The sequence below is a fragment of the Eucyclogobius newberryi genome, unplaced genomic scaffold (assembly GCF_026437365.1).
Source record: "Eucyclogobius newberryi isolate DKJ021-1_F unplaced genomic scaffold, fEucNew1.0.hap1 SCAF_2, whole genome shotgun sequence".
NCBI lineage: Eukaryota > Metazoa > Chordata > Actinopteri > Gobiiformes > Gobiidae > Eucyclogobius > Eucyclogobius newberryi.
Genome location: NW_027315834.1, coordinates 49,617,517 through 49,631,699, shown reverse-complemented (window position 1 = coordinate 49,631,699; position 14,183 = coordinate 49,617,517). Strand labels below are relative to the sequence as shown.

The following is a 14,183-nucleotide window of genomic DNA, read 5'->3' as shown; positions in this document are numbered from 1 at the left end:
CATGTCCTGGTTACAGTGTGTTCAGCTCTGTGGTGTTCATGTCCCGGTTACAGTGTGTTCAGCTCTGTGGTGTTCATGTCCTGGTTACAGTGTGTTCAGCTCTGTGGTGTTCATGTCCTGGTTACAGTGTGTTCAGCTCTGTGGTGTTCATGTCCTGGTTACAGTGTGTTCAGCTCTGTGGTGTTCATGTCCTGGTTACAGTGTGTTCAGCTCTAAACGCACTTTCACGTGGGTTTTATCCACAATTCTATTTTCTTCATATTCATCCATATGATTTAAGTTTATTGATCATTTATTACAATTCTAATTTATTCAGACATGTTTGAGCAGTTTAGTGTCTCCGCAAAACCTGTCGAGTGTAAAGCCCGAGCGCTGGCGGAAAAGGCCGAGCGCGGCACATCCGGCCGCGGGTTCGACATAAACAGCGATGGCGGAGGCAGCGGCAGCGTCCACGGCAGCTCCGGCGGGGACGGGCGGCTGGACCAAACACGTAACCTGCAGGTGAGACACGGGCCCGCAGTGGATCCACGTCGACCCCCGAGGCTTTACCGAGGCCCCGGAGCCCGCGGAGCCGCCGTGGAGTGCGCGGAGGGCGGCTGACAGCGGCGCCTCGCTCCGCTCAGCTGTTAGCCTGTTAGCGCCTGTTAGCGGCTAAAGGCTAGCTCCGTGCTAACGCAGGGGCTCCGGGCTCCGGGCTCCGGGCTCCGGGCTCCGGGCTCCGGGCTCCGGGCTCCGGGCTCCGGGCGCTCAGAGCAGCTCCAGCCCGCTGCACCGAGCCCGTTTCCCGCTGAGCTCCTCCGTCACGTCACGGCCTCGTCTTTTCTCTTAGTGACTCTCATGAGACACAATGACGTAAGAAGTTTGACTCGGTCCAAAACAAACATTCTTCTGTGATTTATTATTAAAGGTGCTGCGAAAATGACGTGTTAAACTGACACTCATTTCACTCGAGTGTAGACCCTTTAAAAGACCCTTTAAAAGACCCTTTAAAAGACCCTTTATAAAAAAGACCCTTTAACTGCATCAGTTTCTAAAGTCCAGACCAGAAAGTGTTTAACACAGTTTGAGGATCTGATCACGGTCGATTTTAACAACAATAATAAATATCTTATTATTATAATGATGATGATGATGATATATAAATATAGTATATATTTTTCTATTAAATATTCATTAAATGTCTTTTTGTAAAAGCCTAAATGGCCCGTGTCCTTCATAAAGACCAAACGTCTGAAGTATAAACCTCTGACAGAGACGCACACGTCAACTGAGAAAATAACAAATCTGTCATGCGTGTGCTGCGTGTCATGAGTGTGCTGCGTGTGCTGCGTGTCATGCCTGTGCTGCGTGTGCTGCGTGTCATGCCTGTGCTGCCTGTGCTGCGTGTCATGCGTGTGCTGCGTGTCATGCGTGTGCTGCGTGTCATCCGTGTGCTGCGTGTCATGCCTGTGCTGCGTGTGCTGCGTGTCATGCCTGTGCTGCGTGTCATGCCTGTGCTGCGTGTCATGCTGTTTGCTGCGTGTCATGCGTGTGCTGCGTGTCATGCGTGTGCTGCGTGTCATGCGTGTGCTGCGTGTCATGCCTGTGCTGCGTGTCATGCCTGTGCTGCGTGTCATACGTGTGCTGCGTGTCATACGTGTGCTGCGTGTCATGCCTGTGCTGCGTGTCATGCCTGTGCTGCGTGTCATGCGTGTGCTGCGTGTCATGCCTGTGCTGCGTGTCATGCGTGTGCTGCGTGTCATGCCTGTGCTGCGTGTCATGCGTGTGCTGCGTGTCATGAGTGTGCTGCGTGTCATGCCTGTGCTGCGTGTCATGCCTGTGCTGCGTGTCATGCCTGTGCTGCGTGTCATGCGTGTGCTGCGTGTCATGCGTGTGCTGCGTGTCATGCCTGTGCTGCGTGTCATGCGTGTGCTGCGTGTCATGCCTGTGCTGCGTGTCATGCCTGTGCTGCGTGTCATGCGTGTGCTGCGTGTCATGCGTGTGCTGCGTGTCATGCCTGTGCTGCGTGTCATGCCTGTGCTGCGTGTCATGCCTGTGCTGCGTGTGCTGCGTGTCATGCCTGTGCTGCGTGTCATGCCTGTGCTGCGTGTCATGCCTGTGCTGCGTGTCATGCCTGTGCTGCGTGTCATGCCTGTGCTGCGTGTGCTGCGTGTCATGCCTGTGCTGCGTGTCATGCCTGTGCTGCCTGTGCTGCGTGTCATCCGTGTGCTGCGTGTCATGCCTGTGCTGCGTGTCATGCGTGTGCTGCGTGTCATGCCTGTGCTGCGTGTCATGCCTGTGCTGCGTGTCATGCTGTTTGCTGCGTGTCATGCGTGTGCTGCGTGTCATGCGTGTGCTGCGTGTCATGCCTGTGCTGCGTGTCATGCTGTTTGCTGCGTGTCATGCGTGTGCTGCGTGTCATGCGTGTGCTGCGTGTCATGCGTGTGCTGCGTGTCATGCGTGTGCTGCGTGTCATGCGTGTGCTGCGTGTCATGCCTGTGCTGCGTGTCATGCCTGTGCTGCGTGTCATGCGTGTGCTGCGTGTCATACGTGTGCTGCGTGTCATGCCTGTGCTGCGTGTCATGCCTGTGCTGCGTGTCATGCCTGTGCTGCGTGTCATGCGTGTGCTGCGTGTCATGCCTGTGCTGCGTGTCATGCCTGTGCTGCGTGTCATGCGTGTGCTGCGTGTCATGCCTGTGCTGCGTGTCATGCGTGTGCTGCGTGTCATGAGTGTGCTGCGTGTCATGCCTGTGCTGCGTGTCATGCCTGTGCTGCGTGTCATGCGTGTGCTGCGTGTCATGCGTGTGCTGCGTGTCATGCCTGTGCTGCGTGTCATGCGTGTGCTGCGTGTCATGCGTGTGCTGCGTGTCATGCCTGTGCTGCGTGTCATGCGTGTGCTGCGTGTCATGCCTGTGCTGCGTGTCATGCCTGTGCTGCGTGTCATGCCTGTGCTGCGTGTGCTGCGTGTCATGCGTGTGCTGCGTGTCATGCCTGTGCTGCGTGTCATGCCTGTGCTGCGTGTCATGCTGTTTGCTGCGTGTCATGCTGTTTGCTGCGTGTCATGCGTGTGCTGCGTGTCATGCGTGTGCTGCGTGTCATGCGTGTGCTGCGTGTCATGCGTGTGCTGCGTGTCATGCCTGTGCTGCGTGTCATGCCTATGCTGCGTGTCATGCGTGTGAAGCTGTCGTTTCTCGCACTGAAGCTGTTGTTTCTCAGGTTTAAGCTGTTGTTTCTCAGGTTTAAGCTGTTGTTTCTCAGGTTTAAGCTGTTGTTTCTCAGGTTTACGCTGTTGTTTCTCAGGTTTAAGCTGTTGTTTCTCAGGTTTAAGCTGTTGTTTCTCAGGTTTACGCTGTTGTTTCTCAGGTTTAAGCTGTTGTTTCTCACTCTTGCAGGTACTTCATGCACGGTCTGTGTAAAGAGGGAGAAAACTGCCGCTACTCTCACGACCTGATGAGCAGCAGACCGGCCAACATGATCTGCAAGTTCTACCAGAAGGGGGCGTGTGCGTACGGCGAACGCTGCAGGTGAGGGGCGGGGCCTTCTGGTGCTTCACACACCTGTCACTCACTTCTCTTGGTGATGATGTCATACCTCACACGTGTCTTCGCGCTCTTCATTTGAGCTGAACGTGGTTTATTTGCGTCGCTGTCGAGAGACGAGAATGTGACATCACAGACAGGAAGTGACAAAGAGGGAGGAGCATCAGAGGAACAGCTCTGACCACACGCTTCTGACCACACGCTTTGGATCTGGAACCATGAGTCCGATTGACAGGCGGTCTGGGCCTGGGCGGGGTCTGGGCGGGGTCTGGGCCTGGTCTGGGTCTGAGCGGGGTCTGGGCCGGTTCCGGGTCTGGGCCGGTTCCGGGTCTGGGCCGGGTCTGGGCCGGGTCTGGGCCTGGTCCTCAGCTCCAGACAAAGGTTTAGAGGTTCAGATCCAGAGTGTGGTTGTGTCCTCGTTTAACCCTGAGCATCACTTCACACCTCCTCCTCCCTCTGCGGGGGGAGTGCGGGGGTCTGGACCAGATCTGGACCCCCCCCCCCCGCTCTCTCCTCAGGCTGCACGTGGAGGGGGGGCGCGGGCCTCAGGAGGCGCTGTGTCTTTGTCCTGTGCCTTTTGTCTCCTGCGTCCCAGACTCTGTTAGCGCTCCGTCTTTAGCTTTAGTCTGTCTGTCCCCAACGAGCCGCCAGAAAACCAGAGAGCCCGGCTCCTGTTGCCGTGGCAACGCCGGCCGCCATCTTGTGATTGTAAGAAAAGCTAAAGTCTCCACATTCCTCCGTCCCAGTACGCACGACTGAAGCGTGTTAGCGTGTTAGCGTGTTGGCGTGTTGGCGTGTTAGCGTGTCGGCGTGTTGGCGTGTTAGCGTGTCGGCGTGTTAGCGTGTTAGCTGTATTGTGGTTAAACATGAGCTATAGCTATTTTCCGGAATATAAGTCGCACCAGCCAAATCAATGCATAATAGAGAAGAAAGTAAAGTAAGTAAGTAATATATAAGTCGCTCCAGAGTATAAGTATAAATATAAGTTGCACCCCGGCCAAAACTATGAAAAAAAGTGCGACTTATAGTCCAGAAAATAGGGTAATATATATTAATCCTCCAGTGGAACCTTCACAGTCACAACATGGCGGCCGCAGCTGGGTGTGTGTTACTGCAGGTCACCATGGCGACGGCCTCTCTAGCCTCTCTCACTCCTCCCGGTCTGCTCCCACGGCAGGGTCGGCAGGTTCATCCGCATACATTGACTCTGTCTCACGCTTATATGAATACTAACGATCCAGTGTCTGACTCTAAACTCTAAAGTTCACTCTGGGACATTTGTAGTGACATGAAACGTTTCATTGTGGAACTGTTGTGGCCCGCGCGGCGTTTGTGGTGCATTCTGGTCCACCATCTTCTCCACGTGGTCTTGTTCTGCTGCTTTGGTGTTACTCCCGAACAGCACTGTCGTTTTTAGAGTTTGTAGTGTTTGGAGGCTAAAGCTAACTGCGGCTAACGCTAGCTCCCCCACTGACGCTGGCGCTAACTCCAGGAAGTTCCCATCGAATGAGACGTAGCGTCTTGTTCTCAGACACAGGAAGTCCATTGAATCTGCTGCTATGGTAACGTTCAGAGCTGTTTTTAACTCTAAACGTGATGATTCCAGAAAACACTGCAAAAGAGCCGCAATAAGGGATCATCTCAAAATGGGTTGAAGCTGAAAAGATGTAATATTTTTCGTCTTGGGGGGGCGGGGCCTGGGGGGGCGGGGCCTGGGGGGGGGGTTGAACCTACATTTCATCTTTTTGTTGCTTTGAAGCTTCAATACATCGTTGTGGCAGTCATTGTTTTGAAATGCTAAAAAACTTTCTCAGCAACGAGCATTAGGCCGACATTAGGCAGTGGGTGCGTGCGCGGAGCACGGGGAGTGCGTACGGGGGAGCACGGCGCGCAGTGGCCCGTGCGAGGGAGCACCCGCCCCGTTCCCCGCGCTGGCCACGGCGCGCCGTGGACCATGTGGATTGAGTAAACAAACATGCAGTAACTTCAACTGATAAACAGACCAAAGGATGTTCAGGGACTAAAGGTGAACAGGTCTATCAAGCTACTATCGTTTTATCAACGCGTAACATTTGATGTGAAGCCAGACTTAAGTCTTTTGAGGGGGGAGGGGGTCTAGAGAGAGACGAAAAAAATTACGTCTTTTCAGCTTCAACCCATTTTGAGATGATCCCTAACAGTATAATACAGACACGAGGAACAGCCCCAACATGCGAGCGTGAAACGTGTTGGTCCGAGGACTGACCCTTGTGGCGGTCCACAGCAGATCTTACATTACAAGCCATGGACCACTTTAAACATGACTGACACTGGCCCGCCCCCGACACTGGCCCGCCGCCGACACTGGCCCGCCGCCGACACTGGCCCGCCGCCGACACTGGCCCGCCGCCGACACTGGCCCATGATGGACTCACGAACGGGACTGATCAGAGGTTTGACCTGAGGACGCTCCAGACACTAAAGAGCTTCTGTCTTTTCTTCAGGTTTGAACACAGTAAAGTGAAGAGTGAGGAGTTGCCCTCGCCGTCCGCTCGGCCGCCGTCAGAGCCACAGTCCAGACCAGAGTCCAGACCGGAGTCCACACCAGGACCTGCTCCGGACTGGGTCAACGCGGCAGAGTTCGTGCCCGGTCAGCCGTACTGCGGGCGAGGTCAGTGAGCCCAGTGTTGTTGTTACTGTTGCTAAACATGACCCAAACGAGCCTGTTCTCCGTTTCCCAGGCGACCCGGGCAAGGCGGAGCCGGCGCCGCCGCCAATCGAGGACGTGGACGTGGACGCGGACGAGCGCAGGAGTCGGAGGAAAACGCTGTGTCCGTACGCGGCGGTGGGCGAGTGCAGATACGGCCTGAACTGTGCCTATCTCCACGGCGACGTGTGCGACATGTGCGGCCTCCAGGTGCTCCACCCCACGGACAGCTCCCAGCGCTCCGAGCACACCAAGGTACGGCCGCCAGCAGGGGGCGACACTCGTGCTCTTCTCCTCAGGCGTGCATCGAGGCTCACGAGGAGCACCTGGAGCTGTGGTTCTCCTCTCACTCTCGTGCTCTTCTCCTCAGGCGTGCATCGAGGCTCACGAGGAGCACCTGGAGCTGTGGTTCTCTTCTCACTCTCGTGCTCTTCTCCTCAGGCGTGCATCGAGGCTCACGAGGAGCACCTGGAGCTGTGGTTCTCTTCTCACTCTCGTGCTCTTCTCCTCAGGCGTGCATCGAGGCTCACGAGAAGGACATGGAGCTGTCGTTCGCCGTGCAGCGCAGCAAGGACATGATGTGCGGCGTGTGCATGGAGGTGGTGTTCGAGAAGGTGAACCCGAGCGAGCGGAGGTTCGGGATCCTGTCCAACTGCTGCCACTGCTACTGCCTCAAGTGCATCCGCAAGTGGAGGCGCGCCAAGCAGTTCGAGAGCAAGATCATCAAGTGAGAGGAGAACCACGGCAACCACCAAAACTGCACCCTCTGTCCTCTCTCTCTGTCCTCTCTCTCTGTCCTCTCTCTCTGTCCCCGCTCTCTGTCCCCTCTCTCTGTCCCCTCTCTCTGTCCCCTCTCTCTGTCCCCTCTCTCTGTCCCCTCTCTCTGTCCCCTCTCTCTGTCCCCCCTCTCTGTCCCCCCTCTCTCTCTCGTCTCTCGGTCCCGACTCTCTCTCGTCTCTCTGTCCAGTCTCTCTGTCCCCTCTCTCTGTCCCCTCTCTGTCCCCTCTCTGTCCCCTCTCTCTGTCCCGTCTCTTGGTCCCGACTCTCTCTCGTCTCTCGGTCCCGACTCTCTGTCCCGTCTCTCTGTCCCGTCTCTCTTTCTCGTCTCTCTGTCCCGTCTCTCTGTCCCGTCTCTCTCTCTCGACTCTGTCCCGACTCACTGCCCCGTCTCTCCGTCCCGTCCCTCCCGTCTCTCTGTCCAGTTCTCATGGTCCTTCTGTTCTGTGCAGGTCGTGTCCCGAATGTCGAATCACGTCAAACTTCGTGATCCCGAGCGAATATTGGGTCGAGGACAAAGACGACAAACAGAAGCTCATCCAGAAATACAAAGACGGAATGGGGTAAAAGTCATACACAGTACAATAAAGTACAAAGAAATACTATAAAGAAATACTCAGGTGTGAATCCAAAGCAGAACTCTGTAGTGTTTTAGTGCAGTACTTTACAGTGTTGATGCAGTACTTTACAGTGTTACTGCAGTACTTTACAGTGTTGATGCAGTACTTTACAGTGTTGATGCAGTACTTTACAGTGTTAATGCAGTACTTTACAGTGTTGATGCAGTACTTTACAGTGTTACTGCAGTACTTTACAGTGTTAATGCAGTACTTTACAGTGTTGATGCAGTACTTTACAGTGTTAATGCAGTACTTTACAGTGTTGATGCAGTACTTTACAGTGTTAATGCAGTACTTTACAGTGTTGATGCAGTACTTTACAGTGTTGATGCAGTACTTTACAGTGTTGATGCAGTACTTTACAGTGTTGATGCAGTACTTTACAGTGTTACTGCAGTACTTTACAGTGTTAATGCAGTACTTTACAGTGTTGATGCAGTACTTTACAGTGTTAATGCAGTACTTTACAGTGTTGATGCAGTACTTTACAGTGTTGATGCAGTACTTTACAGTGTTAATGCAGTACTTTACAGTGTTGATGCAGTACTTTACAGTGTTGATGCAGTACTTTACAGTGTTGATGCAGTACTGTACAGTGATGATGCAGTACTTTACAGTGTTGGTGCAGTACTTTACAGTGTTAATGCAGTACTTTACAGTGTTGATGCAGTACTTTACAGTGATGATGCAGTACTTTACAGTGATGATGCAGTACTTTACAGTGTTGATGCAGTACTTTACAGTGTTGATGCAGTACTTTACAGTGATGATGCAGTACTTTACAGTGTTGATGCAGTACTTTACAGTGTTAATGCAGTACTTTACAGTGTTGATGCAGTACTTTACAGTGTTAATGCAGTACTTTACAGTGTTAATGCAGTACTTTACAGTGTTGATGCAGTACTTTACAGTGATGATGCAGTACTTTACAGTGATGATGCAGTACTTTACAGTGTTAATGCAGTACTTTACAGTGTTGATGCAGTACTTTACAGTGTTAATGCAGTACAGTGTTAATGCAGTACTTTACAGTGTTGATGCAGTACTTTACAGTGTTGATGCAGTACTTTACAGTGTTGATGCAGTACTTTACAGTGTTGATGCAGTACTTTACAGTGTTGATGCAGTACTTTACAGTGTTAATGCAGTACTTTACAGTGTTAATGCAGTACTTTACAGTGTTAATGCAGTACTCTCATTGCAGGACTAAAGCGTGTCGATACTTTGATGAAGGTCGTGGGACGTGTCCTTTTGGTTCAAACTGTTTTTACAAACACGCGTTTCCCGACGGTCGCCTGGAGGAGGCGCAACCCCCGAGACAGAGGCCGAGCGGAGGGGGCCGCAGCAGAGTGAGTGTATACCATTGACTATATACCATCGACTATATACCATCGACTATATACCATCGACTATATACCATCGACTATATACCATCGACTATATACCATCGACTATATACCATCGACTATATACCATCGACTATATACCATCGACTATATACCATCGACTATATACCATCGACTATATACCATCGACTATATACCATCGACTATATACCATCGACTATTTACCATCGACTATTTACCATCGACTATTTACCATCGACTATTTACCATCGACTATATACCATCGACTATATACCATCGACTATTTACCATCGACTATATACCATCGACTATTTACCATCGACTATATACCATCGACTATATACCATCGACTATATACCATCGACTATTTACCATCGACTATTTACCATCGACTATTTACCATCGACTATATACCATCGACTATATACCATCGACTATATACCATCGACTATTTACCATCGACTATTTACCATCGACTATATACCATCGACTATATACCATCGACTATATACCATCGACTATTTACCATCGACTATTTACCATCGACTATATACCATCGACTATATACCATCGACTATTTACCATCGACTATATACCATCGACTATTTACCATCGACTATATACCATCGACTATATACCATCGACTATATACCATCGACTATATACCATCGACTATATACCATCGACTATATACCATCGACTATATACCATCGACTATTTACCATCGACTATATACCATCGACTATTTACCATCGACTATATACCATCGACTATATACCATCGACTATATACCATCGACTATATACCATCGACTATTTACCATCGACTATATACCATCGACTATTTACCATCGACTATATACCATCGACTATTTACCATCGACTATTTACCATCGACTATATACCATCGACTATATACCATCGACTATATACCATCGACTATATACCATCGACTATATACCATCGACTATTTACCATCGACTATTTACCATCGACTATTTACCATCGACTATATACCATCGACTATATACCATCGACTATTTACCATCGACTATTTACCATCGACTATATACCATCGACTATATACCATCGACTATATACCATCGACTATTTACCATCGACTATATACCATCGACTATTTACCATCGACTATATACCATCGACTATATACCATCGACTATATACCATCGACTATTTACCATCGACTATATACCATCGACTATATACCATCGACTATTTACCATCGACTATATATACCATCTTCCTGCTGTTTGCCCCTGACTTCCTGCTGTTCCCCTCTGACTTCCTGCTGTTCCCCTCCAGGCCTCCAGGCGCACCCCGCTCTGGGACCTGCTGGACGAGCGGGACAGCACAGACTCTCTGGACGATGAGGAGGACCTTGTGACCTTTGAACTCAGCGAGATGCTCCTGATGTTGCTGGCGGCCGGCACCGACGAGGACGCGTCCGACTCCGAGGACGAGTGGGACCTGTTTCACGAAGAGCTCGACGACTTCTACGAGATCTACCTATAGCGCCCCCCGCAGGCCGGAGTGGGCGGGGCGAAGGGGGGCGGGGCACGCGAACGCCTTCACACAAAGACTCTGAAGTCGTCCGCTGCTCCTCCGCCTCTCACACGACAGATACGACTCTAGAGCGCTCGTGTCGCTGCCGGCCCTTTAAGAGGCGAACAGGAGCCCTCTGCAGTGAGGTCAGAGGTCAGAGGTCAGGGGTCATTATGTAATCACTGGTCTTTCTGTCGCACAAATAAACTAAAGTCACATTATTTCAGAAAGAGCCGTTTTATCACCTCCAAACACCAGAGAGACTTTAAGAGGAAGTGACACGACTGTGACCAACGAGATCGAGCAAATATCACGCCACTCAGAACACTGCAATAGTGAACTGACACGACTCGACCGGGCCCCGAGCCCCGGGGGCCCCTGGGGCCCCGGTCCTCCTGCGCGAGGAGACGAGGAGGTTGGAGAAACGAGATCCGGTCGAAGGTTTGAGCGGAAAATAGTCCCTACACTACAAAACCACTGCCTGCCCTGTCACACAGAAGGACATGGATCTGGGCTTGAGCCGCGTTGGGGCCGTTTGATTGGACATGATTGACCTGCTGAAGCCCCGCCCCCTTCAGGCGGTTTAGAGTTTATTCATAAATATTCCAGAAGCTTCAGTCTCACATTTACACCTCGATTTCTTTATTAAAAGTAGAAATACATGTGAGAAGTAACGGTCAGCTGCAGCGCGGGTCAAACGCGGCTTGAGTCCAGGAAAGTTCCACACTGCAGCTTTAAATGAAAGGTTTTGTCTCCAAAGTCGGGAAGTGAAGCTCGATCAAGAAACTCAAATCAAACGGTCAAATCCAGATTCAGGTTCAGAATTCAAGTATTTTAACGTCTTTTTTTACAGTGTGCGCTGCTCTGGTCTAAAGGTCACTTCCTGTTTTAATTCTAAAGGTCACTTCCTGTTTTAATTCTAAAGGTCACTTCCTGTTTTAATTCTAAAGGTCACTTCCTGTTTTAATTCTAAAGGTCACTTCCTGCTCACGAGAACCTTTCATTCTGATTTTATCACAATAAAACGTCCCAAAATTAGAAGTTTATCGTTGTAAATATGAAACGATAAAAGGTGAAATAGTTTTATTGCGATTAAGACTTTTGTACATTGTAAATGTCAAACACTGAAACATGTATTTATTCATCTTCATTTGTACAAAACGTGTAAATAAATGAATCAAAGAACTTTGAGTTTAACGTCAAAGGAAATGAGCGAAAACAACTTAAAACTTACGTCAGTGATTTACCACTTAAAGTTAAAGGCTTTAACAGGAGGAGCGGGGCCGGGGGCGGGGCCGGGGGCGGGGCCGGGAGTGGGGCCGGAGCCAGGGCGGGGCCGGGGGCGGAGCCAGGCCGGGAGCGGGGCCGGGGGCGGAGCCAGGACCAGACTCAGTTCATGTGTTTTTCTCAGAACTTATTTAGTCATTTATTTTGAAATGACCCTTTTATTCTTAGACAAACCAAGAACTTAAACACAGCAAAGTACTTTTACTTATACTTCTACTGTTACTGTCACTACTCCTGTTACCATGGCTGCAGCTCTGTCCAGAGGATGATTTTCAAGTACTTTTTTTACTTTTTCACCGCCCTGTGACCTTTGCCCCGTGGACTGACCCTGGCTCCGCCCTGTGACCTTTGCCCCGTGGACTGACCCTGGCTCCGCCCTGTGACCTTTGCCCCGTGGACTGACCCTGGCTCCGCCCCGTGCCGTGTTTGGACCACTTCTGACCGCTCGACCTCAAACATGAGCCGTTCGTTTCACTGCTTTGAATGACTTTCTGGACGTTTGAAAAAGTCTCAAAGGTCAAAGGTCAAATGGGCCTCAAACTGATGGTTCTTTTCAGACTTGAGTGACAGGAACGTTTCGATCGACAGACGCTTCACTAAACGTGTCAAACACTTTCAGACCCTCGTCCTGAACCAGTGGAACTACTTTGTCCTGTGTCTGTGCCATGTGGAGTGATCCGTCTGAAGCGGCGCCGTGCTGCGGCTGCCGCGGTGCATTGTGGGTGTTGTACAAAGGTGGTGATGTCATAACAGGAAGTGTCACCGCTCTGACTTTATGAAAGCTGCTCAAATCTAATGTGTGTTTAATAAAAGCAACGTAATCACTTTAAGCACCTGCCACTTTATTCAAGAGGGGCGGGGCCTGGGGAGGGGGCGGGGCCTGGGGAGGAGGGGCTTTATTCTTTTGACTTAGTTTTTGGGATTTTACTCTTTAGACTTTGCCCTTTAAGATAAGATATTCCTTTATTGTCCCACATGGGGAAATTTCATTGTTGCAATGCAGTAGATCAGAGGAAAAGAACAGATCAATTATAAGTTTAAAAAACACTTATAGAAGAATTCTTATAAACAAAACCTCCCATTTCCCAACAAGGGATGGAGTGAAAGATAAAAAATAATAAAATATAAAATAAAAACAGCGTAAGACAAGATAATACTCATAATAATAATAGTCTTCTCTTGAGTCCGCTCCTTTGCCGCGTCCTCGCGTCAGCGGCTGCGTCAGACGCGGCATCAGGAGCGGGATGACGTCACATCAGCTCCGCGCGCACCGCGCCTCTTCCCGCGGCTCCTCTCCAGGATCGTGCCCCGGCTCCGGGCTCGTGCTGACCGTGTCCAGCGCAGAGCGCGTGCGGCCCGCGGCCTCAGACAGACTCATGACGTCCGCAGAGCTGATGCACAGCGGCGGCGGCGGCGGCGGCGGCGGCGGCGGCGCGGTGCCGCTCGCGTCCCGCGGCCGCGCGCTCTACAAGACGCTGTGCTTCGCGCTGCTCGCGCTTCAGGGCGCGGCGCTGGACTTCTACCTCATCAGCTTCACTGACCTGAGCTGGTGCTCGTGGATCGCCACTGACCTCGTGCTTCTGTCCGGCTGGTTCATCTTCTTCATCAAGAACGCGCGCAACAAGCGCGAGCGCGCGTGCGGCTTCCACCAGCGGAACAGCGCGCGCGGCAGCGGTTTGGGGGAGTTCACGTACGCGTACCTCGCGTGGCTCATCTACGTCATCGCGTGCACCCCGAAGATGGTGCTGGTGGTGGAGACGTCCATCCTGGAGCTGCTCACGCTGCACGTGCCGTGCGGCGTCACGGGCTTCAAAGGGGCGGTGCTTCTGTCCGCGCCGCTGCTCTTCTGCCTCATCGGCGCGGTAACGGAGGACGCGACCGGAGCCACGCGGCACCGCGCGCACGCCAGCTTCCTGAGCACGTGCCTGGATCTACTGGACAGTTTTGCGCTCGTGGAGCTTCTGCTGCGGCACGAGCTGCACGAGCCGCCGCTGCGCTACGCGGCGCTGTGCGCGTTCTTCCTCGCGCTGTTCGCGCCGGTCATTTGGCTGCACGAGCTCACCGCGTCCGAGCTCACGTGCCGCTCCCGGTGCGCGCGCTTCTTCACGGGACTCCTCGTGAACGCGCCGCTGCTCGGAGTGCGCTGCGTCCAGGTGCACGCGCACGGGGCGCACGTGTCCGTGTTTTTATTTAAGAACGTGTTTATGATCACGTGCCACGCGCTCGAGCTCATGGAGCAGTGTCTCACCGCGCGCGGCGGGCGCAGACATGCCGCGTCAAACCCCGCCCACTTTTCTCACGGAGTCTCCGAGAACGACATGTGTCCGCACGGCTACGTCAACACGCTGGCGGTCAACCAGCTGTGA

At 51.8% G+C, this 14,183-nt stretch overlaps 2 protein-coding genes across 2 annotated transcripts; both read left to right on the top strand.

Moving 5' to 3' along the window:
• Window positions 1-365: 365 nt before the first annotated feature.
• Window positions 366-11,815, top strand: mkrn1 (makorin, ring finger protein, 1). Its single transcript, XM_072453343.1, has 8 exons — window positions 366-501; window positions 3,372-3,503; window positions 6,002-6,168; window positions 6,239-6,459; window positions 6,717-6,931; window positions 7,434-7,544; window positions 8,806-8,950; window positions 10,291-11,815. The coding sequence occupies exons 1-8, from the start codon at window positions 428-430 to the stop codon at window positions 10,498-10,500; spliced, it is 1,275 nt and encodes a 424-aa protein (XP_072309444.1). The 5' UTR covers window positions 366-427; the 3' UTR covers window positions 10,501-11,815.
• A 1,246-nt stretch (window positions 11,816-13,061) lies between these two features.
• Window positions 13,062-14,183, top strand: tmem121b (transmembrane protein 121B). Its single transcript, XM_072453549.1, has one exon. The coding sequence runs from the start codon at window positions 13,062-13,064 to the stop codon at window positions 14,181-14,183; it is 1,122 nt and encodes a 373-aa protein (XP_072309650.1).